Source organism: Bos javanicus, chromosome 25, assembly GCF_032452875.1.
Source record: "Bos javanicus breed banteng chromosome 25, ARS-OSU_banteng_1.0, whole genome shotgun sequence".
NCBI classification, from domain to species: Eukaryota; Metazoa; Chordata; class Mammalia; order Artiodactyla; family Bovidae; genus Bos; species Bos javanicus.
In genome coordinates this window covers 423,688-450,619 of record NC_083892.1, presented here as the reverse complement: position 1 = coordinate 450,619, position 26,932 = coordinate 423,688, and the positions used below count along the sequence as shown (strand labels likewise).

Genomic DNA, 26,932 nt, shown 5'->3' with positions numbered 1-26,932 from the left:
GGGCTGGCTGGGGGCTCTGCCACGTTCAGCCTTCTCCCCCCTGTTGACCTGCAGGGCGGGGACCAGCTCGAGCCGACTGACCCGCAGCCCAGGATCCCCCACCATCCCTCCACCATAGGGCCCACGTGTCCCTGAAATGGTGGCCTGGAAGTCCACTCAGCAGGTGACTTCCTGAAACCACGGAGTCTGAGTCCCCACTCAGTAGCTCACTCAGGCCTTGATGTCTGGGCAGCGCCTTGCTGGGGGCCTGAAATCCACCAGTGCCAATCTGCTTTAGGATTCCTAAGAATTTCAACCATGAAGCTACAACTGGACACAAAGTACCAAGATTTTCCTTAGGAAACATTAACCAGTGCTTTTAAAACAAATGTTAATTATTTACCATGTTAGAATAAGCCCCTGTTGAGTTGAAGCAGGCATTTTCTGAAGTCCACTTTACTTTTCTTCAAAATCTGGAGGATAAATCAATATCCATGGGGCTGATGATTTGGGGGATGGTTCCAATTCTCCAAGGCCAAAGTACTCCATTTGGAGGTTTCAGGGGAAAAAACAAAAACAGGCCTAGAAATTAAGAACCTGCCCTTTCTGCACATAAGAGACAGAAAACCAAGCCCAGCGATGTACACCCTATCCAAGCCACCCAGCACCTCCCTGGGCAAACAGACATGGGAAGCCATAGAAACATCCACAAGAGAATGCTACTTTGCACCCAGCTGTAGGCAGACAGACTGGCTCCCACGTGGTTCTTCTAACATGAGAAATTTACTGGCAAATCATACTGCTTCTGCTACAGCTGTGCAGACATGTGTGCGTGCTAAGTCCCTTCAGTCTTGTCTGACTCTGTGCGACCCCATGGACTGTAGCTTGCCAAGCTCCACTGTCCATGGGATTCTCCAGGCAAGAATGCTGGAGTGCTGTGCCTGCCTCCAGGGGATCTTCCCCACTCAGGGATCGGACCTGAGTCTCTCACGTCCCCTGAATTGGCCGGTGAGCTCTTTACCATACGCCGCCTGGGAAGCCCTATGCAGACAGAATCTCAGGAGAGGACACCAGGTCATCTTCCCCACTCACTGCTCCCTCCAGCCACAGAAGCACTGGGAAGCTCCGCCCTCTCTCCTGCCCCTCTGGTTACTGCTGTCCCTGAATCGTAACACTGACAGAACAGCCGTCTTACCAGAAGCAGCTCAACCTCAACTAACACTGACAACACTCCAGCCTGCAAAAGCAGAATCCTTCCAAGTGCACATGGAACTTCTCAAGACACAGTGCAGGCTGGACCGTAAAACAAGTTTCAGTCGATTCAGGTCTCAAGACCATTAGGGAATGTAAATCCCACTGCAACGAGGTTCACGTGTGTCTGTATGGCCAGAACGTAAGACGGCTGCACACGCACTCCAGGTGTCTGCAGGGTGTGGAGGAAGGCCGCTGCGACTGGAAAATTTCACAGCCAGTTTGGAAAACTCTGGAGATTCCTCAGGTCAGCCGACTCCTACACACCATCCAGCCATTTCACTTCTAGGTATGCTCAAGAGAAATGAGAGCAGACGAATGCACTCATACATGAAGGGTTACAGACGCCTGATGGGTGATGGCCTATGGAGACAGCCCAGATGTCCATCCACTGAGAATGACCGTAACGTCCACCCATTGAGAATGACCGTCTCTCCAGGGGCATCTCCGGAGCAGCTGCGTGCACACAGCGGCTCTCCCCGCTGCCCAGAACGCCTCTGAGCCGCCCAAGTTGCACCCGCAGGTACCTGGAGGCCACCTGCCTCTGCAGCTGGAGGGGTGACCCTAGATCACCTCTTATGAACCAACTAACCACCCCTGGTTTAAGGGGGAGGGCTTAGAAAATTCTGGAAGGGAAGCATGGTGCTGGTCTCAGATAGAAAGGTCATTCCTCATGCCCTTGAGAGGCGTCTGTGCATAGACGCGAATGCCACAATGTCGCAAGTCGTGTCCACCGTGGACGGAGGGCGGCCACTCAGTGCCCAGCTGAAATCATCCACCGGCAGCTCCTCTTGACACACTCCAGGACAGGGGCCTCGGAAGCTGCTGCCCCTGCATCTGTCATCACCGAGGCTCTGAGAGCTCGCTGTCCGCCCAGCTCAACACCAAGAGGATCTTCCTGGTGTGGGAGGTGGGGGTCACGGAGGTCGGGCTCCGGGGCAGGGGCACCTCCAGCCGCTTCAGGGGACGCAGCCGTCCTGACCACATTGTATCTGTTAACAGCTTTACAGACATACAATTCACCAACTTAAAGGGTACAATTCAGTGGTTTCTAGTATATCCATAGAGCTGTCTCTGTGTAATTTTAAAGACAATAAAATATTAAAACGCATGTGAGAACACTCGGGAAAACAGTCGACCTTTATGCAAACATGCTGAAAAGATACAACCATTTACAGGCGTAGCAGAGGATACATCTGCTCCTCTCATGCACCCCGTTAATCAGGGCGAAGAGGGGGCACCACTGGAAACAAAGGCCTCCCATTCAACCCTGCATATCAGCCCCCAGGAGCGGTGCTGTGGGCCCCCGAAGAGGCTACCAAAGGGTCCCCCACTCGGCTCTCCTCTGACCAGGGACGACCAGGCCCTGCTCCCGGCCATGTGAGGGGCAGCGTGCCCTCTGGCCTAACCGGCAGCTCTCTGCACAAAACAGAAGGGGAGGCGTCATTCCTTACAGGACACCTCTGGACCCCTAATCCAGGCCCGAGACTAAGGAGGTGGAGAAGCAACGGACAGTTATCAGGCGCAGGTGTGCACAGGTACACAGCTTGGAGGCACAGGGCTGTACGCTGGGGCCGGGCAGACCTGCCTCCCTCCCGCCCGCCCACCCTACTCTGTCCAGAGGCCCCTGTCTCTGTTCTACTCCCACAGTTTATTCTGGGGGTCACTGCCTTCATGTGAAACTAGTGTGCTCCTGGAGGCGCTTCCTGGCTTGTCAGGTGTACACGCTGCACCTCAGCCTCCTGTGGTCAAAAAATGTGAATGCCACACCGCCGGCCCCACCCCAAGTCCAGCCAGGCCCTCTGCAGCGCTCACATCTGGGACAATGTCAATATTTCCCGCTCTCCAGACGCGTTTCAACGGCCCCACTGCCTTCCGTACCTAATCTCCTCCCCAATCTCCTCCCCACTTAGTCTCCTCGGTTCCCTGCCTCCAGCGTCTGCACACCTACTGCTCCGTCAGATCCCCAGGCCCGCCCGCACCTCGGTCTCCTCGGGTCCCCTCGCCCGCGCCCTCGTCTCAGCGCCCCTCACCTCAGGGCGGCGCGAGCAGGGTGTGCGGTGCACCCGGAGCCCCCGCCCCTCACCCTCAGCAGCCTGCCTGCCCTAATGCTTTGGGCGGAGGCTGTTTTCACCTCCTGCTCTCTGCTGACAGGATGCACCGAGCTGGCTAGGGACACTTTCCACTCACAGGAAGAGCCTGCCACCTGGAGGCGGTCCGTGTGCTCAGCCTGGCTCCTCAGGTCCAACGACACCAGTCAGTCCCGCGGACCCTTCCCTCTCCCCTCACCTTTCATCTCCTAGTCTCTTTGCCTTTTGAAGAACCTTCTGCCAGGTATTCTTGACTTGATCTTTGCTTCTAATTTCTTACTAAAAAAAAAACGCTTTTATTCCATTTTTAACTTCGGAGGGTGTGTTCCAGTTCTCTGAATGCGATACTTTATTTAATCTGACAATATAACTCGTGTCATTTTCCAAGTTTTCTTCTGCTCTTTGCACTGACCCTATTCCCTTCAGGAGCCTTCTGCTTTTCTGTTCTTGGTCTCTGAGTCCTTGACCATCCGTTTATACATAAAAATGGTCACTAAAGAGCCAACAAGCCAGAGTGGCTCAGTGGGGGGCCTGAACACAGATGCCCCGGGCAGAGACCTGGCTCCAGGACCGGACACTGTGGGGACAGGGTCCTGAGAGGGCTTGGGAATGCAATGCGACAGTCCCATGCGTTCCCTGTTGCAGGCAGCTAGCCACAAGAAGGAAGCCGCTGGGTGGTGAGGGCCACGTGGCTGGACCTGAGGGTGGCCGCTGGGACCCAAGGCCACTGCCTGCCAACTACCTGCCAACCGCTGGGGATCTCAGCCCCACAGCCACCAGGAACTGGACTGTGCCCACCGTGTGAACGAGCACGGTGGAGGACGCCAAGCCCCAGGGCAAGGCTGGGCAGAGGGCATGGCTGGGCAGAGCCCAGGTAGAGGCCACGGGGCTTGCAGGGTCGAGCCAGCGCACAGGGCGCCTCGGGGCGCTCAGGGATGGCCAGGGCGAGTGAGGGGCCCGTGCCAGGAAGGAGGCCAGGGCCCTCCTTCTCCTCCTCAGGAGAGCTCTGAGCACGGGGGCCGCAGCATTTGCCAGGACAGTGCCGTCTGAGCCACAGTCCCGGCAGAGCCACAGGTGAGCCCAAGACCTGGCGGGACGCTGAATGCGTCCTGACCACAGAGCCAGCCGGGTGCAGGGTGGACCAGATGTCGGGTGAGAGAGAGAGGTTCTGGCCTGAGTCACTGGACGGCGGGGACTATTACTAAGCTGGGGACACCGCGGTGGCATGAGTCTGAGACATCCGTCTGACATCCTGGCACGCGCCCAGGCGCAGGAGGAGACCAGGCTACAGCTGAAGGGGGCTCGTCAGCAAGTGGACCCTGGAGGGAAGAGGAAGGGGAGCAGCCCTGGCCTCCAGCCCGGGTGAGGACTCACAGGAGCAGAAGCTGCGCAGAACTTCAGGCCGCGCAGGGCAGCTCAGGTAACACAGGATCACCGAGCCGCGGAACTGGAACCAGTGCAGCGGGGCAGATTCTGTGGCTGCGCCCACACTGACCTGGGAACAGCGGCTTCACAGAGCCGTCACTTTCCACAGGCATTTCCTGCTCCCGCTCCTCCACCTTCAGAAGGGCAGCGACAGGACGCTCTCACAAGCCTCCAGCTGTGACAGAACCCACATGACAGGAGGCTCCCAGGTGGCTCAGTGGTAAAGAACCTGCCTGCCAGTGCAGGAGACTTAAGAGACATGGGTTCGATCCCTGGGTCAGGAAGATCCAGGAGGAGGGCATGGCAACCCGCTCCAGTATTCTTGCTTGGAGAATCACATGGACAAAGGAGCCTGGCAGGTCACAAAGAGTTGGACACGACTAAAGTGACTTAACGCGCATGCATGTCTGCACATCTGTAGCAGAAACAATATGATTTGCTAGTAAATTTCTCCTCTCCCCACACTGGGGGTTTCTACCTGAGCCCCCGACTCCTCCAGGAGAACACATTCCCGGAGAGGCTTCCAGGCGCACTCGTCCTGTGGACCAGGCTGCCCGTCCACCATGGAGCCTGTACCCAGCCCAGGATGGTGCACCGCTGGGAGGAAGTGGACAAGTGTCGAGGAGAAGCCAGGCTCTGCTCTGAGGCCCTCGGCTCTCCTGGCAGAACCGTTTCCCTGTGGGAAACCCAGCACAGGGGCCGACGGTCACGGGGACTCGGGCCTCTGGTCCAGCACCTGACAGGGACAAGGCCTCCAGCACGCACTCCCCATCCCCAGCCCAGCCCAGGGACAGTCATGCCCATGGAGGCTGCGGTGGGGTCTCAGTAGTCCTGTTCTGTTTTGAGATTTCTTTAAACCTAAAAGTGACTCCTAGACTGTGACCTGACCGAGGAGAAGTCTTGAGAGGACTGAAAAACTCCAGGAGCTCTAAAATGCTGGCCATTAAGTCTTGGAGCTGAAAAAAGCTAACTGTAGAACTGGCCTAATGGCCATGATTACCATGATTATCACAGTTTGTTTTTTTTTTAATTATCAAGAGATCATTCGACTAAGTCAGCACAAAATGAAATTCTTCAGGCTCTCATTCTGTCCACTATCATCCAGTTCACTTCTGTCTTCATCTTCAGCACTTTGCTCTTTAAACGCAGAATGCTAAACCAAAACAAAGACAGTATTTATCCCTTAAAGATACAGACTGACGGGTCCACCTGAAACAAGAAGGGCTAATACTACAAAGCAAAGGAACTCTACAGACGTAAACTCATAACATCTTACAGCTCCACAGGCGCCCACATCACGGGTTAAGGAACAGAGGCCAGCCAGCCCTCACTGTGACACAGAGGACACACTCCAAAGATAAAACCACTGTCATTAACACTTTCAGTAAGAGAAACATCAGGTCAGATGTACTTCTGCGGTGAAACTATGCTGATACACCACTGTTCCTACATCAGATTGGTAATACTTGTTTAGAAGATACTGTAAAAAAAAAATCTAAAAAATAGTTTAAGATATATACACGTCTCCCCAGCGATTCCATTCTTAAGACTTTAAACTTAAAGACATAACAAAGACTGCACAGGAAGATTCAGCTAGGAGAAAGCTTATAACAGCAGAAAAATGAAAACCTAAAATACTAAAGACAGGATTAATCGAATAAGTTTAGAACATTCAATCATGAGGTCAAAAATTAGGCACTAAAACCACGTTGGAAGCAAGTCTACTGAAACTGAGATTCCAATAAAACAGACTGACTTAAAATTGTAAGTCACTTGTGACTCTGGTTTTATTAGTATTTCTCTCTCTTATAGAAACAATGATTTAAAGCCTGGAAGGTTGAAATGATTCACAACGCCAGATGGGATTTTTGTTTTCTCCTTTATTTGCATGTTTTCATTTATGTAAATGAACATTATCTTGCTACTGCTTTAAGGGCAATACCAACCTGAGAACAGGTTCTTGCTTCACGTGTCACAAATGCGAAGACCCCTCCCACGAGAAAGTTCTCAGTGCGAAAGAGAAAGCCAAATGTTCCTCCAAATGGGGATTAAGGCCCAAGAAGCAGTCCTTCTCGCAAAACTCCTCAGAGGGCAGGCTCCTCGAAGGCGGTTTTTAAAAATAAAATCACCGAGAGGAACATGTCTGGCGACTGAGGCCCTTCTCTCCTCACCAGCCAGTGAATCAACGGTGATAAGGACAGACTGTCTCATAAAAGGGCCTTTTGTTTGCCACAGCAAAAAGTCAGTCCCGGATTTTAGTAAAGTAGACCAACCCACCCAGCTTCATTCCAGCTTTAATTCAAGCTGGAATGCAACACAACCGCAAACGGAAAAAGGAGAGGGGCGAAGGAGGGCGGAGGGGGCGGCCCCTGCCCCAGCCTGAGAAGCAGTGGCAGAGCCCAGAGGGTCCCTCCAGCCCCGCAGACGCAGCCAGAAGCACAGCCCTGTGCTCGCCCTGCTTCAGCCTCGGTTGCTCCCCGACAGCCCAGCAAGGGGTCTCCTCCCGACTGCCTGGGTGCTGTCCCGGGAAAGCAGGGCTGGCCGGGAGGACCGGGCACTCCTGCACCATGCGGGCGGCTGCAGCTCCTCGGCGGACAGCGGGGCCTCCACAGTAAAAAGAGCGACAAAGACTCCCGGGGGTAACCGGTTTAATTCAAACTGGGTGCCCCTCAGTGTCTCCCTGAGCGCCCCTCACTCTGACCCGGCCTGGGCAAGCACACTGGCCAACAGAGGGGCAGAGGCCGGTGGGCCTGGGGGGACGATGGAAGGCTGGGGGCTCGGCTGGCTGGCAGCACGGACAAGCCGGGGTGCAGGACGCTGCAGAGGGTCACCCACCAGGGCCACTCCCGCGAGGTGACACCCCGGACTCAATCCTGGAGCTGGGCTCTGGGACGGGCTTCTACCTGCTGACCCCTCAGACCTCCCCTGCAGCCCGGCCTGACACCCAAGGGCATGGCTGAACCCTTCAGTGGGGGCGGGCACATCTCTGCCCCCAGCGGCCTCTTCTCACCCCCGCCTCCCCCACTCCACCCCTCGAGCACCGCGGGGTCCATGGCCTGGCCCACCGTGGGCCTCCCCATCCACCCTTGTCCTCTGCACCCCCAACCACCTTCTGGACGCGCCAGTCTCATTCCCGACCCTGCTCACATAAACTCCCTGGCACCTCCCCCAACCCCCGTGCCCACACTAAAGGCATCTCAAGGTGGCTGCAGCCCCTCGAGCCCCGGCCCAGCCCCCTTCACGGTCTCGGCTCCGCGTCCCCTCAAGCGCCCCCCATCCTCCCGCGCAGGCCTCTCCCTGGGCTAGGCTCCACCAGGAACGCCCCCTCTCGACCCTTCACCTCACAACAAAGGTCACCTCAAAAGAAGAAAAGAGCAAGCAAGAATAAACCGGGGCTTCCCTGGTGGCTCAGGCGGTAAAGAATCCACCTGCCAATGCAGAAGATGCAGGTTCGATCCCTGATCTGAGACGATCCCACATGCCGCGGAGCAACTGAGCCAATGCGCTGCGACTACTGAAGCCCCTGCAGTGAGAAGCCTGTGCATCGCACCTGCAGAGCAGCCGCCCTCCCTGCCCCTGGTCAGGACCACACCTGACCTAGTCACTGCTCACAGCACCTGTGGACGGGCAACGCCAGACCCTCCCCTGGACAGAGGCCTGGAGCAGGCGGGTGTCTCGCCAGGCCCCAGCCTCTGGCCTCCACACCCCCTCTTCACACCCCCGCCCCCGGGAGCCTCAACCCTGCTGCTTTCCTGAGGTCTCATGCATGACTCCCTCTGGCCACCATCGCCCGCAGGGATGTCCTGGAGAAACAGGGAGGCGTTTCCGGAAGCGCAGCCAGGGACCGTCTGCTCCTCCCTTCGGGACCTGCTCTGGACCCTACGGCAGAGCCCTGGAATACACAGTGAGCCCGGGTGAACCTCCTCAACTACGGCAGAGCCCTGGAATACACAGCAAGCCCGGGTGAACCTCCTCAAATGGCTGCGACTCCAAGTGCAAAGTAGGAACCTCCACTTTGCCAGCACAAAACTCGGTCTCCTTTAGCAGTCAGGTACACGCAAAGTGAACTGTGTGGCTGGGGGTACGGTGGCTTCTCTCCCAAACGTCACTGACCACAGCACAGCAACACAGTGGAATCTTCTAAGCTGCCAAGAGCCCAAGGTCATGTTTATGGACTTTGTCAACACATGGAGACTTTCACACACATACGAAACACAGGTGAGAAAGGCTAAACCAAATCACCTGCTGACCTAGATTAGAAAAAGCAAGAGAGTTCCAGAAAAACATCTATTTCTGCTTTATTGACTATGCTAAAGCCTTTGACTGTGTGGATCACAATAAACTGTGGGAAATTCTGAAAGAGATGGGAATACAAGACCACCTGACCTGCCTCTTGAGAAATCTGTATGCAGGTCAGGAAGCAACAATTAGAACTGGACATGGAACAACAGAATGGTTCCAAATAGGAAAAGGAGTACGTCAAGGCTGTATATTGTCACCCTGCTTATTTAACTTACATGCAGAGTACATCATGAGAAACGCTGGACTGGAAGAAACACAAGCTGGAATCAAGATTGCCGGGAGAAATATCAGTAACCTCAGATATGCAGATGACACCATCCTTATGGCAAAAAGTGAAGAGGAACTAAAAAGCCTCTTGATGAAAGTGAAAGAGGAGAGTGAAAAGGTTGGCTTAAAGCTCAACATTCAGAAAACGAAGATCACGGCATCCGGTCCCATCACTTCATGGGAAATAGATGGGGAAACAGTGGAAACAGTGTCAGACTTTATTTTTTTGGGCTCCAAAATCACTGCAGATGGTGACTGCAGCCATGAAATTGAAAGACGCTTACTCCTTGGAAGAAAAGTTACGACCAACCTAGATAACATATTCAAAAGCAGAGACATTACTTTGCCAACAAAGGTCCGGCTAATCAAGGCTATGGTTTTTCCTGTGGTCATGTATGGATGTGAGAGTTGGACTGTGAAGAAGGCTGAGGGCCGAAGAATTGATGCTTTTGAACTGTGGTGTTGGAGAAGACTCTTGAGAGTCCCTTGGACTGCAAGGAGATCCAACCAGTCCATTCTGAAGGAGATCAGCCCTGGGATTTCTTTGGAAGGAATGATGCGAAAGCTGAAACTCCAGTATTTTGGCCACCTGATGGGAAGAGTTGACTCATTGGAAAAGACTCTGATGCTGGGAGGGATTGGGGGCAGGAGGAGAAGGGGACGACAGAGGATGAGATGGCTGGATGGCATCACTGACTCGATGGACGTGAGTCTGAGTGAACTCCGGGAGTTGGTGATGGACAGGGAGGCCTGGTGTGCTGCGATTCATGGGGTCGCAAAGAGTCGGACACGACTGAGCGACTGAACTGAACTGAACTGAACCCTCACACCCCACTCTGCCCTGGTCACTGGATGGCAGCAGAGCAGACAGAAAGGCCGGTGTCTGAGCCGTCCTGCCAGGTGCACGAAGGAGAGAGAGGGGCTAAGCGGAGTTAAACAGGGACGCGTGAGCTCCTCTCCCTCCCTCCTGAGGTCCAGGGAACTCAGGCTCCAGAGGAGAGGTCCCAGGGCTTGGCAAGACGCACAGGGGCCAGCAAGCAGGAGCTCACAGTGGAGGACACAGACACGCTAGGCAGCGGAGCGGGTGCCGGACGGCCCAGAGCCACGCGTCATCCCCGAGAAGCGAAGCCTGGTCCAGAGTCTGCCTGGGGAGCCCAGGCCCGGGCGCCAACTCGGGAGACGCAACCACAGTTGCTCCAGGAGGTGGGAAGTGAGCCCCCCAGAGCTCCAAGGGGTGAGCAGACAGTGAGGTCCAAGCAAACAAGCCAGACAGGATGGTGGACAGGTGTGCCGAAAACTAAGCAAAGGACCACTAACTCCAGGAAAAGCAAAAAGGTGCGTCAGAAGGGAGGTGCGGTCACAGCTCACAATCGGGCCAGCCGTGGGAAACGCCTGTAGTCAAGATAAGACAAAGCCAGATGGCCACTTAGGAAGGCTGCGGGTAACTGCACTGACGAGAGTGGGGCAGACAGAGGGAAATGTGTGGGTATACCTCCCGCAAGGAGACATCGATGAAAAGAACCTGGAATGGGGAAACAGCACTGTAGAGTGAACGGTGAGGAGCGGGCACGGGGGTGGGGGTAGGAGAGCACGGGACACACCACAGCAGCACAGAACAGTCAAACGGAAACATGGAATTAAAGTAAGGACCAAACACACACAGCAGGCTGCACCGAGGGCAGCGGGCACGTGTCAGGAGGAGCGGGCCACGTGGACGGACCTCTCCACCGGTGTCCTGCCTCTGGGCTCTGCTGCCAGACGGAGCAGCAAGGGTGGAGGGCAGCCCTGAAGGCTCCCCAGTGCACCCCAAGTAGACACGGGGGAAACCAGTGTCGGGATAAACTCAGCAGGGAGGAAAAGAGGGAGGTTAAGATATGCCTGGGGGCGGGGGGTGGTCTTTAAAGGGAGGCAAGTATTTTCAGAACCCCCAGGAGGTGGCTCTGCAAACATGACCCCAAGACCAGGCCCGGCAGCACCGCCAGGAACGTGTGCAGGGCGGGCTGCTCAGACCAGACCGAGCAGACGCCGGGGGGCCCAGCAGCCTAGGTCCACAGGACCTACCGGTGACTCTGAGAGTGTAAACCGGCCACCAGGCCACAACACAGCCATTTCAGGAGCGCAGGTGAGACAGCTGTTCTCAGCCAGGGGTCCAGAGGCCGCAGGACCCCAGGGTCTGAGAAGGGAGGCAGTCTCAACACTCTGGGACGTCCCTTCCTTTCACCCCTCACACTTTCTCTGAAATGGGCCGCGGAGTTTTCCAGCAGCTACATGACATGACAGACGGCTCACAGAAGCGGATATTAAAGAAACCAGCTCTCTTCAATCAAGCCAGACATTTAGGAGACTTGCCCCAATGTTAAACAATGCCACTCTCTCACTATTTTAGAAAGCAGTCTTTTTTCCAAAATATGTCAGTAATGCGAACATGTAATGGATTATTTTTCAATGAATTAATAAAAAGACAGTTTTTGGGGGGGTTTTTTTTAGGTTCAGTTTCTAATACAGCAAAGACCAATAGAAATAACCCGCACAAACAAAGGCTCTTTGGTACTGACTAACACCGAACAACACGCAGGGGCTGAGACAACTGATGCGTCAGTGGTCTAAGGCGTCAACAGCCTACACACACACACACACACACACACACACACACACACACACACACACACGGAGACTCCTGACCATCACTTAAGGTCACAACACACACTGTACACCTTTCAAGGCTTCCTACACCGCCAGCAATGAGAACAGGCAACTCTGTGGCTTAGACCAGCCCCACCAAGTCCATTTCGCTGTGCTGTGTTGATACCTAAACCCAGAGTGAACGAGCCTCAGGACTGCCTCGCACAGCTCCCGTCGTGCGTACACACACGCTCCACAGCAGCACCAGCCATTTCCACAACAAGACAAAACACAAAGCAGAAAATACATAAACTACCCCAAAACAGAAGTTATTTTCGGGTCCCTGAGCATTTCTAAGCTCCTCCCACACAGGTGTGCAAACATGGGTTGACCCCACTGGGCACTGTCACTAGAGAGCAGAAGGGGCTCTCTCTGAGGGAACCTGTGGGTGAACAAGATGTTCGCGTCCCTTTGGGGAGTGGAATCTCTTGATAAATAAGAATATGGGGGACTTCCCTGGCGCTCCAGTGGCTAAGAATCCGCCTTCCAGTGTTGGGGACGTGGGTCTGATCCCCGATCCGGCAACTAAGCCTGCGGTTGCAACAACTGAAGCCCGCGTGCTCTACAGCCGTGCCCCGCCCATACACCAGCAGAAGGCGCCCCCGGGTGCTGCAGCCAAGACCCAGCACAGCCCAGGTGGTGCCACGGTGAGAGCATGCCTGCCAGTGCAGGGGATGCAGGTTCAGCACCTGGATCGGGAAGATCCCCTGGAAGAGGAAATGGCAAGCCACTCCAGTATTCTCGCCCGGAGGTCTCTACAGACAGGAGCCTTGAAGGCCGTAGTCCATCAGGTTGCAGAGAGTCAGACATGACTGAGTTGCTCAGCACACACACATATATATATGCGATTTTATCATACAGCTATTCCTAGTTTAAAAGGAATTTTAGTTTCCCATTTCTTTCTTTTAATTCACCTGGCTGCGTCAGGCCTTCGTTGCCACATGCAGAGTCTTTTAGTCCTGGCATTCAAACTCTCAGGTGGAACAGATAAGATCTTAGCTCCCCAAACAGGGATCGAATCCAGGCTCCCTGCCCTGGGCGTGCAGACCCCCAGGGAAGTCCCTTAATTTCCCATTTCAACCACTGTATCAAAGAGAGGTGTCACCTGATACCCCGTGTACTCGACGAGCCAACAAGTGACAGAATGGGGGCTGAGTCAGGAAGAAGGAAAACCTGTCTGCGCAGGTATAATGTTCCTTCCACTTGTTTGGAAATTCAGGAGTTTTTGGTTTCTTTTTGTTGCTTGTTTTAAGGATTGGTAAAAGCCACACAATCGAACTTTCCCACAAGATGAAGTATAGGTTATCATCAATGAACTTCCCATACTGTATTTTTCGTTTTTAGTTTGCAATATGCCGAGCTTGTTGAAAAAGTTCAAGTAACACCTGCACCCCCTCCCCAGAGTCAGCAGTGACTGGCGTCTTCTCACGGTTGCTCTCCGTCTCTTTCTTCACACGTGTGCTCTTCCTGTGGCACCACTGAAAGTCGGCCCCAGACATCCAGACACCTGCCTGGTTATTTCCGCCTGTACCTCCTGGCAACAGGGACCCTTCTCCCCCACAATTCAACACTATTATGACCCCAAGGAATTGAGCACTGTTACTAGCAAGTGTTACATCTAGACTCAAACTTTCCCAATCGTCCCAGTAATGGCCTTTCTGTTTTTATTTTCTTTTACTCCAGCATGCAGTCAATGACAGGCTTTATGGTCATGACCCCTTAGTCTTCTCCAACCCAGTTCTCCCTGTTTAGGACATCTTGTCTAGAACGCTGACACTTGAAGGGTCCAGGCAGCTGTCCTGTGGGCTTCCCTGGTGGCTCAGAGGTAAAGAATCCACCTGCGGTGCAGGAGACACAAGACACATGGGTTCAATCCTTGGGTCGGAAAGATCCCCTGGAGAAGGAAATGATGACCCACTCCAGTATTCTTGGCTACTGGAGTAGCCTGCTGGGCTACTGGTCATGGGGTCGTGAAGAGTTGGACACGACTGACTGGGAGGAGCCTGCTGGGCTACTGGTCATGGGGTCGTGAAGAGTTGGACACGACTGACTGTAGCATAAGCCGCTGTCATGTAGATGCCCTATACTATGGCTCTGATTCTTTCTCATTACTTGACTCAGTTCAAACATTTCTGGCAAGAATGCTGTCCCTCCCACTGGTCCCACGGAGGGGCACACAGTCTAAGCAGGTCTGAGTTTGACTGTCTGCTCAAGGCGGAGGGGCTGGACTCCTCCAGTGTAAAGAACTCTCTCCCCTCTGTGAGCAGTCATCCCTGCAGACAGTTTAGTCTGTGTGAGGATTTACCCTCCCCCCACCAGCCAATCGCTCACACGATGCTTTCTGACAACCACTGATGATCTTGCCTGAATCGGCTATTCCCTTGGTGAATGTCTAATCTTCCAGACTCTACCTGAACTGGCAGTTGTCCATAAGAAGCCCCACGCACCCCTCTGGAGCACCCCTGTGACTTTCACTCACTGTGCCGTGGACTCCCTAAATTCACTGTATCCATTATTGTCATTCTTTTCTGTGCTCGAAATGCCCAGATCTGTCCATTAGGAACCCATTCAGGCTGCTCTTTTTCTGACACGTCCCCATCAATTTTTGATCACTTCCTTGGTTTCTGGTACAAGATAATCCAGTCTTACACTGAAATTCCCCTGCCCAGAATCTGGAATACTTTATTTCTCCAAGGATCCCAGATCCCCTTAGTGAAAAATGGTGTTTGGCAGCCAGGATCTAGGGAGCAGACGTACTCAGTCCTCCTGGGGTGTCACTGCCCCAGGCCCTCTCAGGAGCGTGTGTTCATCACGCATTCACACTGATGCCTCCAATCTGGACCCTCAGACACCAGTCCTTCCCACCACGTTTCACTTCCTTTCTCCCAGAAAACCCTGGCTCCCAACACCAGGACAGGTGCTCACTTGCTCCACCCTAAAACATGGCCCGAGTCGGTTCAGAACTACCCGGACCTGTCAACAACTAACCTAATTTGTAGTACGTTTCTCCGTCATTCTTTCTTTCTTCTGACTATACCCCACTAAAGGAATACAGAGTACTACTGTGTGTGACTGGAATTACGCTTTCCTATGTGGTTATGTTATTAATAATAATTCAATATACTGATACTTCTAGGTTCATTTGCTTCCATTTAAATTCAATTATTCTTTTGTTCTATCAATGCGGCTATATTTTTTCAAGATGTAGAATATTTATATGACTCAGAAAGTCAAAATGATATAAAAAGGCATACTCAGATAAGTTTCAGTCCCACCCAGATCCCTCACCCCCCGCCCCCACCTACTTGGATAAGTTATTTTAATTAGTTTCTAGTCTATCCTTTCTAGGTTTCTTTCTGCAAAGAGAAGCAAATACACATTCCTTAACAAACTGAGGGCTTCTCACTGTGGTGGCGTCTCTTGCTGCGGAGCACGAGGGCTCCCGGGCCCTGGAGCGCAGGCTCAGCAGTTGCGGTGCACAGGCTTAGTTGCTCCTCGGCACGTGGGATCTTCCAGGACCAGGGGTTGAACGCACATCTTCTGCACAGGCAGGCGGATTCTTCACCACTGAGCCCCCAGGGAAGCCCCATATTATGCATGTTAATTTGCACTTTTTTTCACTTAATGTATCTGAGAAATAACTCTGGCAGTTCACAGGAATCTCCCTCTTTTATTTTTGCAGTCGCGCAGTTCTCTGCTAAGGGGATTGCACCTTGGCTCACTCATCCTGGGTGGACGTTTCGGTTGTTTCCATTTTACATCACAGACAGTGCTGCAGGGAACCACCCTGTGCATCTGGTGTTTTGCCATCTGTGGAGGCACACGCTTGGGGTAAATGACAGGAAGTGGGGCTGTGCTGTGCAGGACAAGTGTGCACACGGACACTGCCTAGCTCCCCTAGCAGGACTGGGCCACCCTGCACCCCCACAGCTGTACTAGAGGGCGCCTGCTTCCTGAGGGCCTCACAAGACGTGCTCAAGCTTCACATATTTGCCACAAGTGAGAAACTGCCCTGGCGATTTTAATTTTCATTTCTTCTATCGTATGTGAAGCTGAGCATCTTCTCATATATTTGAGGGCCATCTGTATATATTCTGTGAATGTCTTCATGTTTTTTGTTCATTTTTCTATCAGTTTTTGGTCTCCTTTCCCTTTGACTTTTAAGAGTTTTTAAGATTTGCGTGCATGCGCAGGCCACTTTTTAAAATATAAATTTATTTAATTGGAGGATAATTGCATCACAATATCGCGTTAGTCTTTAAAACATACATCAACATGAATCAGCCACATGTATGCATACGGCCCCTCCCTCTTGAACTTCCCTCCCGTGTGTAGACCACTCTTAAAGTCCTCATTGAACTTGGTACAACGCTGTTTCTGTTTTATGATTTGGTTTTCTGGCCCAGAAGAATGTGGCATGTGGCTCCTCAACCAGGGATGGAACCCACAGCCCCTGCAATGGAAGGCAAAGTCTTTTTTTTTTGGAAGGCAAAGTCTTAACCACTGGACCCCAGGGAAGTCCCAAGAGTCTTGGTATCTTATTGAGAGCTTCTACGCCAGAACACTGGGGACAAAGGGGTGCCCTGGGCCAGCTGGGCCTCCTCCCGCTTCTCCCAGACAAAGACGGCACTCCTGCGTGGGTGTGGTCAGGGGTGCACCAGGGGCCTAGCAGAGCCAGCCATCAGCTCGGCCAGAGCCAGGAGCCCAGCCACCCTCAGCTCAGGTCTCTCCTGCAACTCACAGCTCCAGCCTCTCTTCCATTTGTCAAGTGAGAAAAATACCCAAAGTGGCTGAAGGATTTACAGGTACTTTAGTAGGCTTTCAAAGGAAATGCTAATCTCTCTCATCAGTGTAGAGTCTTCCTTTTATTGCAGCTCAAGCAATCTATGAATTAAACTAAAATTACATTTCACTTTATAAATATATAAACAAGGTCCTACTTATAGCACAGGGGAACTATATTCAATATCCTGTGACAAACCATAATGGAAAAGAACATAAAAAAGAACATACATGTAAGACTGTGTGTGTGTGCATATGAACGGCTTCCCAGGTGGCTCAGTGGTAAAGAATCTGCCTGCCAATGCAGGAGACGGGGGTTCAATCCCCAGGTCAGGAAGATCTCCTGGAGGAGGAAACGGCAACGCACGCCAGTATTCTTTCCTGGAAAACTCCATGGACAGAGGAGCCTGGCAGGCTACAGTCCATGGACTTGCAAAGAGTCAGATACAACTGAGCAACTGAGTGCACACACACAAACACACGTGTGTGTCTATACATATGTATATATATGTATATGTGTATATATATATCTCTCTCTACTGAGTCATCTTGCTGTATAGAATAAATTAACATAACACTGTAAATCAACCATACTTCAATAAATTTTTTTCAACTTCAATAAATCATAAAATTTTAAAAATAAACTATATATGATTAATCAATTCACTGGCAGGAAGCTTAATCTAAACAAGATTTATAAAAATAAATAAATAAATAAACAAGATTTATAAATGTCCCTGGATTTCTAGTGACAGTTGAGAAAAACACCCGTAGGTACTGCAGGTCCTAAGCCACTGTCCTGCTTACTGACCAGTGATTTAAAGCAGTGAACGTCTTTACAGTTCTGAGCAATGCCTCTGGTCCCAACAAATAAACCACTGCGAACAGGCTAAGCCAACAGGTGCCAGGACATCATTCGTAACTGGAGTCTTCAGTTTTAACCTGGTTAAACTTGTTTAAAGAAAAGTCAGAATAAAGTGTGTGAAATAAAAAAGAACAATGAATCATGAAAGCCCCCGACAGCAACATCACTGGTGAGCTCCCCACACTGTGGAGCCCTCGCTCAGAACAGGGACGCGAACGGGCAAGCGCGCTCTGGCTACAGCAGGACTATTTATTTACCTGTGGGGACTGAAGATTCTAAAGCTTTTTGTCCAGGTTTTTTAAAAAATTAACAGAAGAAAAAGCAAAGTAGATCATTTAACAAATTAGAATTACAAGAGTTGTATATCCTTAAATCCTTCTGAAGACATGGGCCTTTAGAAAAATAGCTGAGATTTCAAGAAAAAAGCTAAAAAATATCTGCAATTTGAGAAATCCCAAGTGATCAACATACAGTGTGCAAAAGGGCTTAAAATAATACAGAGTGACAGTGCTTCCTGTGTTTACAGCTAGTATCACTAAAATGCTATCAGCCCTCCGTTCGTCTCGTATTTTAGAACATCCATCCAGGACACCCTGCCCACAATATGTCCCTGCAGGAAGCAGGCTACTCCAGGCCTGCTGCAGCCAGCACAGGTGACCGATCGGCACAAACAGGACACTGGCTTATCGTTAGAGCTGGGTTTGAAACAGAGAAAAATATGCCACCTCGAGATTGTAACCAGAGTAATATTAGTACGAACTTTTCAAAAACAAGTATTAAACATTTAGACAGAGAAACAAAACTGTACCTGCTGAAGAAATTTCTTTTCCTCCCTAACCATGACATGGAACCAATCCATGTATATATATGGGGGCGACTAGTCTCAAAAACTTCCGAACTGAAAAAAAACAAAAACAAAAACAAAAAACTTCCGAACTAACAATGCAATCAGTGCAGTTCTTTTCCTAGGAAGTTCCTGGTTACATCACATGTTGATGTAAGCTCAGTGCCAATCTTCAAGAGCATAGGCGTGTTCTAATATGTATTTCTCCAAATATCAACAAAAATTAACAATGCATCTTCAATAAGCAACTGAACATGTTCAATGTCTCATAAAGTTTTTAAGCTTACTAGAAAATCTGAGTTTGTTTAGATATATTTTGTTTATGGATCTAAAATCTTAATGGAGTCAAAGTAAACAGGCAAATATTTTGTCTTCAGAGTTTATTTACATTTTTATTTCTAAATATGAGAATGAAATTTCTTTAATAGATTCTTTTCTACACTGCTTGAAATTCATGGCATGGGTACAGGGACTACTTTTCAAAATAATTGAAATAAGTAACAATAGAAAAGTTGGCCAATACTTCAAATAAAACCAACCCACTTCCCAACACACACTCACACAATGAAAAAATAATTTTTTAATATTTCCTTAAAGATTTTTTTCTCATGGACAAGTTTTACAGTTAAAATCACGGTATACATACAAATCAATTTATACACAACTATTCATTTATATTGATAACCTACGCTGTGGAAACTTTGCAATTATCATAAAAGTACTTCTAAGGGCCACCTAACAGTCTTCAGTGGGTATCCAACTCTTCTGTCTGATATTTCAATTACAATTACTGTTTTGACCCTGTATCCAGAATTTAAATGAAATAAGTGTTTGAAAAGGAAGCAACCCATAACTTGGTGCCCTTTACAACCTGGTCTGGGCTGGAAGAAGCACAAGCTGGAATCAAGATTGCCGGGAGAAATATCAACAACCTCAGATATGCAGATGACACCACCCTTATGGCAGAAAGTGAAGAGGAACTAAAAAGCCTCTTGATGAAAGTGAAAGAGGAGAGTGAAAAGGTTGGCTTAAAGCTCAACATTCAGAAAACGAAGATCATGGCATCTGGTCCTATCACTTCATGGGAAATAGATGGGGAAACAGTGGAAACAGTGTCAGACTTTATTTTTTGGGACTCCAAAATCACTGCAGATGGTGACTGCAGCCATGAAATGAAAAGACGCTTACTCCTTGGAAGAAAAGTTATGACGAACCTAGATACCATATTGAAAAGCAGAGACATCACTTTGCCAACAAAGGTCCGTCTAGTCAAGGCTATGGTTTTTCCAGTAGTCATGTATGGATGTGAGAGTTGGACTGTGAAGAAAGCTGAGCGCCAAAGAATTGATGCTTTTGAACTGTGGTGTTGGAGAAGACTCTTGAGAGTCCCTTGGACTGCAAGGAGATCCAACCAGTCCATTCTGAAGGAGATCAGCCCTGGGTGTTCTTTGGAAGAAATGATGCTAAAGCTGAAACTCCAGTACTTTGGCCACCTCATGCAAAGAGTTGACTCATTGGAAAAGATTCTGATGCTGGGAGGGATTGGGGGCAGGAGGAGAAGGGGATGACAGAGGAGGAGAAGGGGGTGACAGAGGATGAGATGGCTGGATGGCATCACCAACTCGATGGATGTAAGTCTGAGTGAACTCCGGGAGTTGGTGATGGATAGGGAGGCCTGGTGTGCTGCAATTCATGGGGTAGCAAAGAGTCAGACACGATTGAGCAGCTGAACTGAACTGAACTGAACAACCTGGTCAGTGTATCCCACATGGAATTTAACTCTTCCTACGTGTAAGAGCCTGCACTGGGAAAATGCCACACATGACTCTGAATCTCCTGGGGACAAGTTAGGCTTCCATTAAAGCACAGCTGGCCCTCCGTATCAGTACGTTCCACAGCCACGGGTTCAACCAACTTAGGATCAAACACTGTCGGCGGGGGAAAAGAAATCCAGAAACTTCCAAAAAGGAAAACGTGAATTTGCCACCTGCTATCAACTATTTACATAGCATTCACATTGTAATAACAACTGTTTATGCAGCATTTATGTTGAATTAAATATTATAAGTAAAACAGAGATGATTTAAAGTACCTGGGAGGGAAAAATTTAAAAACAACAAATTAACAAAAAGAACACTGTAAGTCAACTACACTTTGATAAAAAATTATAAAACAAAAAAATAAAGTATATGCGAGGATGTGTATGTTATATGCAAATACCACATCATTATATACAAGGGACTAGAAGCATTTGTGGATTTTGATATCCATGCGGGGGAGTCCTGGATCCAGTCCCACCCCACCCCTCATACTGAGGACAAATGTATATATCTGAGATCTTCAATTTTAAAAACCAGGTCAAAAGGCAGGTTCAGAACAACAGACATGGAATGTACCATTTTTGTACAATGAAGCATCATTACATATATTTTGATTTACATATTAAATACTTAAGGAGTCATCTCTGGATGGTGGGATTATAGGTGATCCCTATTTTTATATTTTGCTTATTGGTCTTATTTTCATATTTTTAAACAATGAACATCTATAAAAAATAATTTAGCTTCTCCCCACTAGGATCTCAGTTGTGTACTTCTATACAATTAAGTGTGTATGTGTGCGTGCGCACAGAACAGTCTGGAAGGAAATGCACTAAAATGCTAATGGTGTTTTTCTCAGGCTAGTGGGATTGTTAGTCATTTTTTGGTTTGGATTTTATATCACTCTGTATTTTCCAGTTTTTAGAAACAGTAAGCCTGTGTTACTTTTATAACATAAAAAATTGTAAGACCCTAACAAAATTGCCTGTTATCCAAGCACAGAAAGGAACATCATCTGCCTTTTAGCAATTCCTCCAACACACAGGGCCAGACACACACACATCATCAGCTCCCACGTGCACCTGCCACGCACACACGCTCATTCTCACACACACGCAAATCCAAGCCTAGGACTGGAAAGGACAGTGGAACAACTGAAAGGTGTGCCCAAACGTCCTCAGGGAGCTCCAAGTGCCCACCAGTGGAGGACTGAAAAGAAACGAACAGCAGGGAGACCCCTGTGCGTGGACACCACCTCCAGCAGCCTCCTTACTGAGGAGCACAGGCAGGGCCCACAAGGTTACTGAAGGGCGTTCCTGTTCCAGTGCGCGGAGCTCTCTGGAAAGGACCCTAGGCTGTCTAAATGCCCAAGTGAGTGCTGTCCTGTGAAAATAACCTTTACTATTATGATGAATTTCTTTGAAAGGTAACACTGAAAGAAACCAATCGTTTCTCACAGTACTCTTATTTTACAGTACAGTTTATTTTACAATTTCTTCTTTATGATAAGTTGGTGATAATTTTTACAAAAGCATCTGTCCTTCATCATGAAAGGGTCACATCCACAAGGCATCTTCAGAGATGGTCGAGGCCTTAAAGATAAGCTCTTGCAACTTGACAACCGGTGCCTGGGCACATCTGACTATAAACTCCTGGTCAAGAACACACAACCAGAAAGCACCGCTGTAGTTCTTTCTCCTTTCAATTCCTGCCAACACTGTATTATATTACACCACACCTGATCTATCACCAGATGAGGTAATGAGAACCAAATACACCATGACACTGCTAAAGAGAGAGGAACACAAAAGCCGTCTGTATTATAAATGGGAACGACTTCTATTAAAAATTCAGATAATCCACTTAAATAATTCAAAATGCTTCCTTCATAAACAGATTACATAAAAGATACTGCAAGTGCTACCTTTGACAGTTTGACAATAATCAAGTTGCTATCATCAAGGACAGTAATGTGACCAGCCTAAGAGTCTCATGCACTCTGTATTTTGAAATCTCAAGGTAGAAAGTACAAATACTTATGGTCTTTATTGCTGTGTGTTCCTACAATTTAAAAAAAATATGACTGTTTTAAAAAGAATTATCTTCTAGAGATAGACACGGAAATATTTATGGGTGACATGATATGTCAGGTATGTGCTTCAAAAGTAATCTGGGGGTGGGGAACAGAGAATTTACAAGTGAACAAGGACTTCGGAAACTGAGCGATGGCTTGGGTGCAGGTAGAGGGTTTCACCAGACCTCTCTCTATTCTTAGCTATGTCCAAGACTTTCCATTTTTAAAAATTAAAAATATTGATCAAGGTAGAATTCTTCACTTTTCTCTAAAATACTTCACTAGCAAAGAATATTTCTTCTCTTTGCCGTATTCCGACACCAGACTTGGAAAAGGAAGTCTGAGTCATAATAAAGGCTACCAAAGCTTCAGTTCAGTTCAGTCGCTCAGTCGTGTCCGACTCTTTGCCATACACACAAAAATCAGCCTTTCACTACCCTGTTAATTATCTGCTCCTAAACAAGAGCTGCCCTCCACCATCCCAGGAAGCTCCTCCAAGTCCGGTATTCAGATCACACCCAACTCGGCTTCTTCCCCAGCTGTCCTGGGAGCAGACGGAGGGGGCGGTGCCACTGCAGACCTCCCTCACTCGCCCACTCCCACCAAGTCCTGAGTCATCCTGGACTCACCCCCAAACTCAAGATTCCACCAGGAGCTCCCTGAGCAAAGAATGTCAACTCAGTTCTACTCAGAATAATATTTAGAAGTGAAATGAAGTCGCTCAGTGGTGTCCAGCTCTTTGCGACCCCATGGACTGTAGCCCACCAGGCTCCTCTGTCCATGGGATTTTCCAGGCAATAGTCCTGGAGTGGATTGCCATTTCCTTCTCCAGGGGATCTTCCCAACCCAGGGATAGAACCCGGGTCTCCCACATTGTAGACAGACGCTTTAGCATCTGAGCCACCAGGGAAGTCCAATATTTAGAAAAAACTCAGCCCCAAATAGCAACCTAAAGTTTTTCCCACTGTGATCAATAAGAATGTCACAACAAAAGGTGATTCCCAAATGAAAATGATTTTATGATAGTCAATAAAATGAAATTTTGTGGGATTAAAGTTTAGGGCCACAAAACCTAAGAACTTGGGAGCCATCTAAATGTCATGAGCGTAAGACCTAGTCCCTGTTTCAACACTGACAATCTGTGAGGCCTTGGAAAGTCACTTAGCTTTTATGGGCCTCCAGTTTCTCACCTGTGGGATGAACCTCTTCCACGTATGACTGCCTCAGAGAAAGGCTGATGACCCAGGGAAAACACAAATGAGCTTCATATAAGCTATAAAGCACCGCATCAAAGTCAGAGTACGGTAAAGAAGAACAAATGTACCAATTCCCTAACATGCTTGATGGGTATGATGAGGAAGCATATGTGTGGAGAGAAGATACATCGTTCCAGTGAAAAACAACTGGGGATGCCCAAGGTGCTCTCCAGCTGGGGGGCAACAAAGAAAAGCTTCAAAACACCTGAACCATTGACCACAACCCATGTGAACCATGCAAGCAAGACACTGTCCAGCGATCACAATCCAGGCTAATCTTTCTCATTAGACTTACAGAGGGTCTAATGGGCACGTCTCTATCTCTGCCCATTAGCCTAAGAGATGGGAGACCTGTCCTGGGCAATGTCTTCAAACCAGAGCTACACACAAGCGTCACACTGACCAAGAGGTCAACATTCAGGATACCCATATGGACACGTCCGGACTGAAAACTCAACAAGGAGCCCTGACGCAGGATGACCCAGTTCTTTACATGACTGCTCAGTGGACACCATGAATACTCAAGGGGCACAGAGATCCTGTATAAAAGTTCTTAATGTTCTGGCGGAACCCTACATACCAGGGTGTCAATTTTACCTCTTGGCTTAAACATGCATATGTACCTCAATGTATCTGAACGCCCACTTCACAAATATTCACATGTATGAAAAGTCAATTAAATACAAACACTAGCAGACCAGCCTTTTGGAATGTCTCATCACTGAACAATGTATTTAATAGAACACCTGTCACCTGTGTGATGTCTATCTGGGATAACAGCAGGACACACACAGCCACGCTGTTGTCTCCACCTGAACTTTCATAAGCTCACCTTCTCCCAGAGCAGCACAGCCCTGGCAGCGGCTCGGGACCCCCTGCCCTGTGCATTCCCTCACCTGCCCAGCACCTCACCTGTCCTACAAGAGTGGAGGTGGATCTGATGGAGTTCTGTGGAGTCTGTATTCACCGCAGTGCTCTAGGGTTCATCCCTCTCCCTTGGCACAGAAGGTAAGGAAGTGAACATTTTTAGCCTTCACTGTCTCCCAAATAACGAACCTACCTAGAATACAAGCCAACCATAGATGGTGAAGTAACTGCGTTCAAAATAGATTATTAATATGATCTTAAGCATCCAAGTGCAGCCTGGCCTTTGCAGACAGGAGTGAATTACTTCAGCCAAACCGAACTTGGGCTCTCAGTTGGGAGACCTGCTGGCACCTGTCCATCCGGGGGGCACTTCTATGCAGCAGACAGGGGGCATGTCCCCAGGCCAGGAGCTACCCTCAATTTAGGAAAGATTCAGCTGTGTGGCTTGGGATGGCAGGGAAAGAAACTGACTCCCGAGAATAAAACCTCTTTAAAGGGGGAAGACGTGCTTCAGCGAATTCAGCTAGAGGTGAGGGGAGAAGCGGTGAATCAGAAGAGAAGCGGGACCCCTGGCCTCCACTGCACTCCACGTACCAACGCGCGGGCTCGGCCCTCACGCGGCGAGTTACCTGCTCCGCCCCGTAGACGGTGGCGAACTGGACGAAGTCCTCGATGCGCACGAAGCCGTCCCCATCCCCGTCCAGGGCATCGAATACGGCTCGGAGGCGGGGGCTGTCCTCCGGACATCCCGCAGGCTCGCTCGTTAGGGGGTGAGTCTGGCTAAAGTCAGAGGGCCCGTCCGGGTCCCCGGGACCCAGCTCCAGGGCCGAATCGCCCACCTCGGGCGCGGCGAAGGAGGGGAAGAAGTCGACCTCGCCTCTCAGGTGATGGCTGCGGCTGAAGTCCTGCGCGCGGATGGATGCGCTGTGCCCGGGGCCATCACCCTCCGGCTCCATCGTCCAGGAAAAGAACGGGCCGAGCTCCGGCAGGGCCAGGTCAGGGTCGGAGTCGGGGTCGGGGTCCCGGCCCGCGCGCTGCGGCCGCCGCTCCCATCCCGGAGATCGCCCGGCATCCACGCCGGCCGCGGGGTCCTGCGGGCCGAGCCCCGGGCTCCGGGCGGGGGCGGACGGCGCGCCGGGCCCGCCAGGCTCCGGGTCGGGGCCCGGGCCGCCCGCGGGGGAGGCCGGCCGGCCCGGCTCCATCTTCATGGGCGCGCCCCCGGCCGCGGCGCGAGCCCCCGAGGCCAGTGGTGCTGCGGGCGGCAGACAAAGGCGCTCAGGGCGCGGCGGCGGGCGCGGGCATCCCCGCGGCGGCGCGGGCGGGCGCGCGCGGGGCGCCCGGGCTGCTCCGGCTGGCTCTCGGGCCCTGCTCCGCCCTCGCCCATCTTCGCGCCGCGCCTCAGCTGTCCTCGGCCCGGCGGCGCGGCGGGCGCGGGCCCATGGCGGCGGCGGGCGGCCGAGGGAGGTCGAGGGGCAAGGCGGGACGGGACTCTGAGGCGCGGGACGCTGTGGAGGGGACCCTGAGGAGAAGAGCCCCGAGGACGCGAAAGAGGAGGATGACGACGAGGAGGCGACTGAGGTACCGGAGCGCACGCCGCCGCCCTCGCCTCGCCCTTCGCCAGCCTGACGTCAGCACGTCGCGCCGCCGGCTGGCCACGCCCCTCACCGGCCAGGTATAAAGGCAGGCTCCGGCGCCGCAAGGCGGCCAGTGTCGCTTACCCTCGGGTGGGGACCCGGAGGCGGGCGTGCTTGGAGGCTGCGGACCCGGGCGTGACGTCACCGACCCACGCGCGGGGCGAATGGACTGAGTGCTGCTGGCGTAAAGCGCCCCCACAACACGCAATGAACGCGATCCTGAAGGGGCGGGGGACGTGCACGTGGCGCCCCCAGCAGACGCCTGCTGCGCGGAGACACCCGCCTGAGTATGGAAGGGCCTTGGAAATGCGGTCCATCCCTAGTGACCGAAGGAACGCGTGGCCAAACACTGAGACCGTTTTTAAAATCTGTGACAAGTGTTCCCCACCGCCCCCCCCGACAGGCTATCCAGTGTTCGTCGCCAGTGTACTGCCAGGCCTCCCAAGCGCTGCGGCAGTCTTTGACAACTGACATCTGTTTCTCTAGATGTCACTGTCGTCAGTGGGGACACGGGCGCCAGAGAGCAACACAGGCACCTTGCAGCAGGCATAAAAGTGGAGACATGCAGATGGGAGCCCGTAAGCTGCCAGGCTCCAGGCAAGGTGCATGTAGCATTACAGGCTCCATTTAGAGCCCGTAATAAGATGTGGGGGGAACGCACTGCCCCGCGTACTGTGAGGAGCGGTGTGTTGGTTAACTGAGTAATCTGCCATGACAAAATCCCAGGGCATGTGGCCCCAGTGTTTGTGAGGCTGGCATTGGGAAAAGAAGGGTGAAGGAATACCCCCAACCCA

General features: G+C 50.9%; 1 protein-coding gene across 1 annotated transcript in view; it reads right to left on the bottom strand.

The window, feature by feature from the left end:
• The window catches only part of RAB11FIP3 (RAB11 family interacting protein 3), a 60,717-nt gene extending 34,604 nt beyond the window's left edge, over nt 1-26,113 (bottom strand). The window contains exon 1 of the mRNA XM_061400591.1: nt 25,134-26,113. Coding sequence (XP_061256575.1) covers nt 25,134-25,712 — 579 coding nt within the window. The 5' untranslated portion in view covers nt 25,713-26,113. The remainder of the gene's footprint in view (nt 1-25,133) is intronic.
• Between the last annotated feature and the right edge of the window lie 819 nt (nt 26,114-26,932).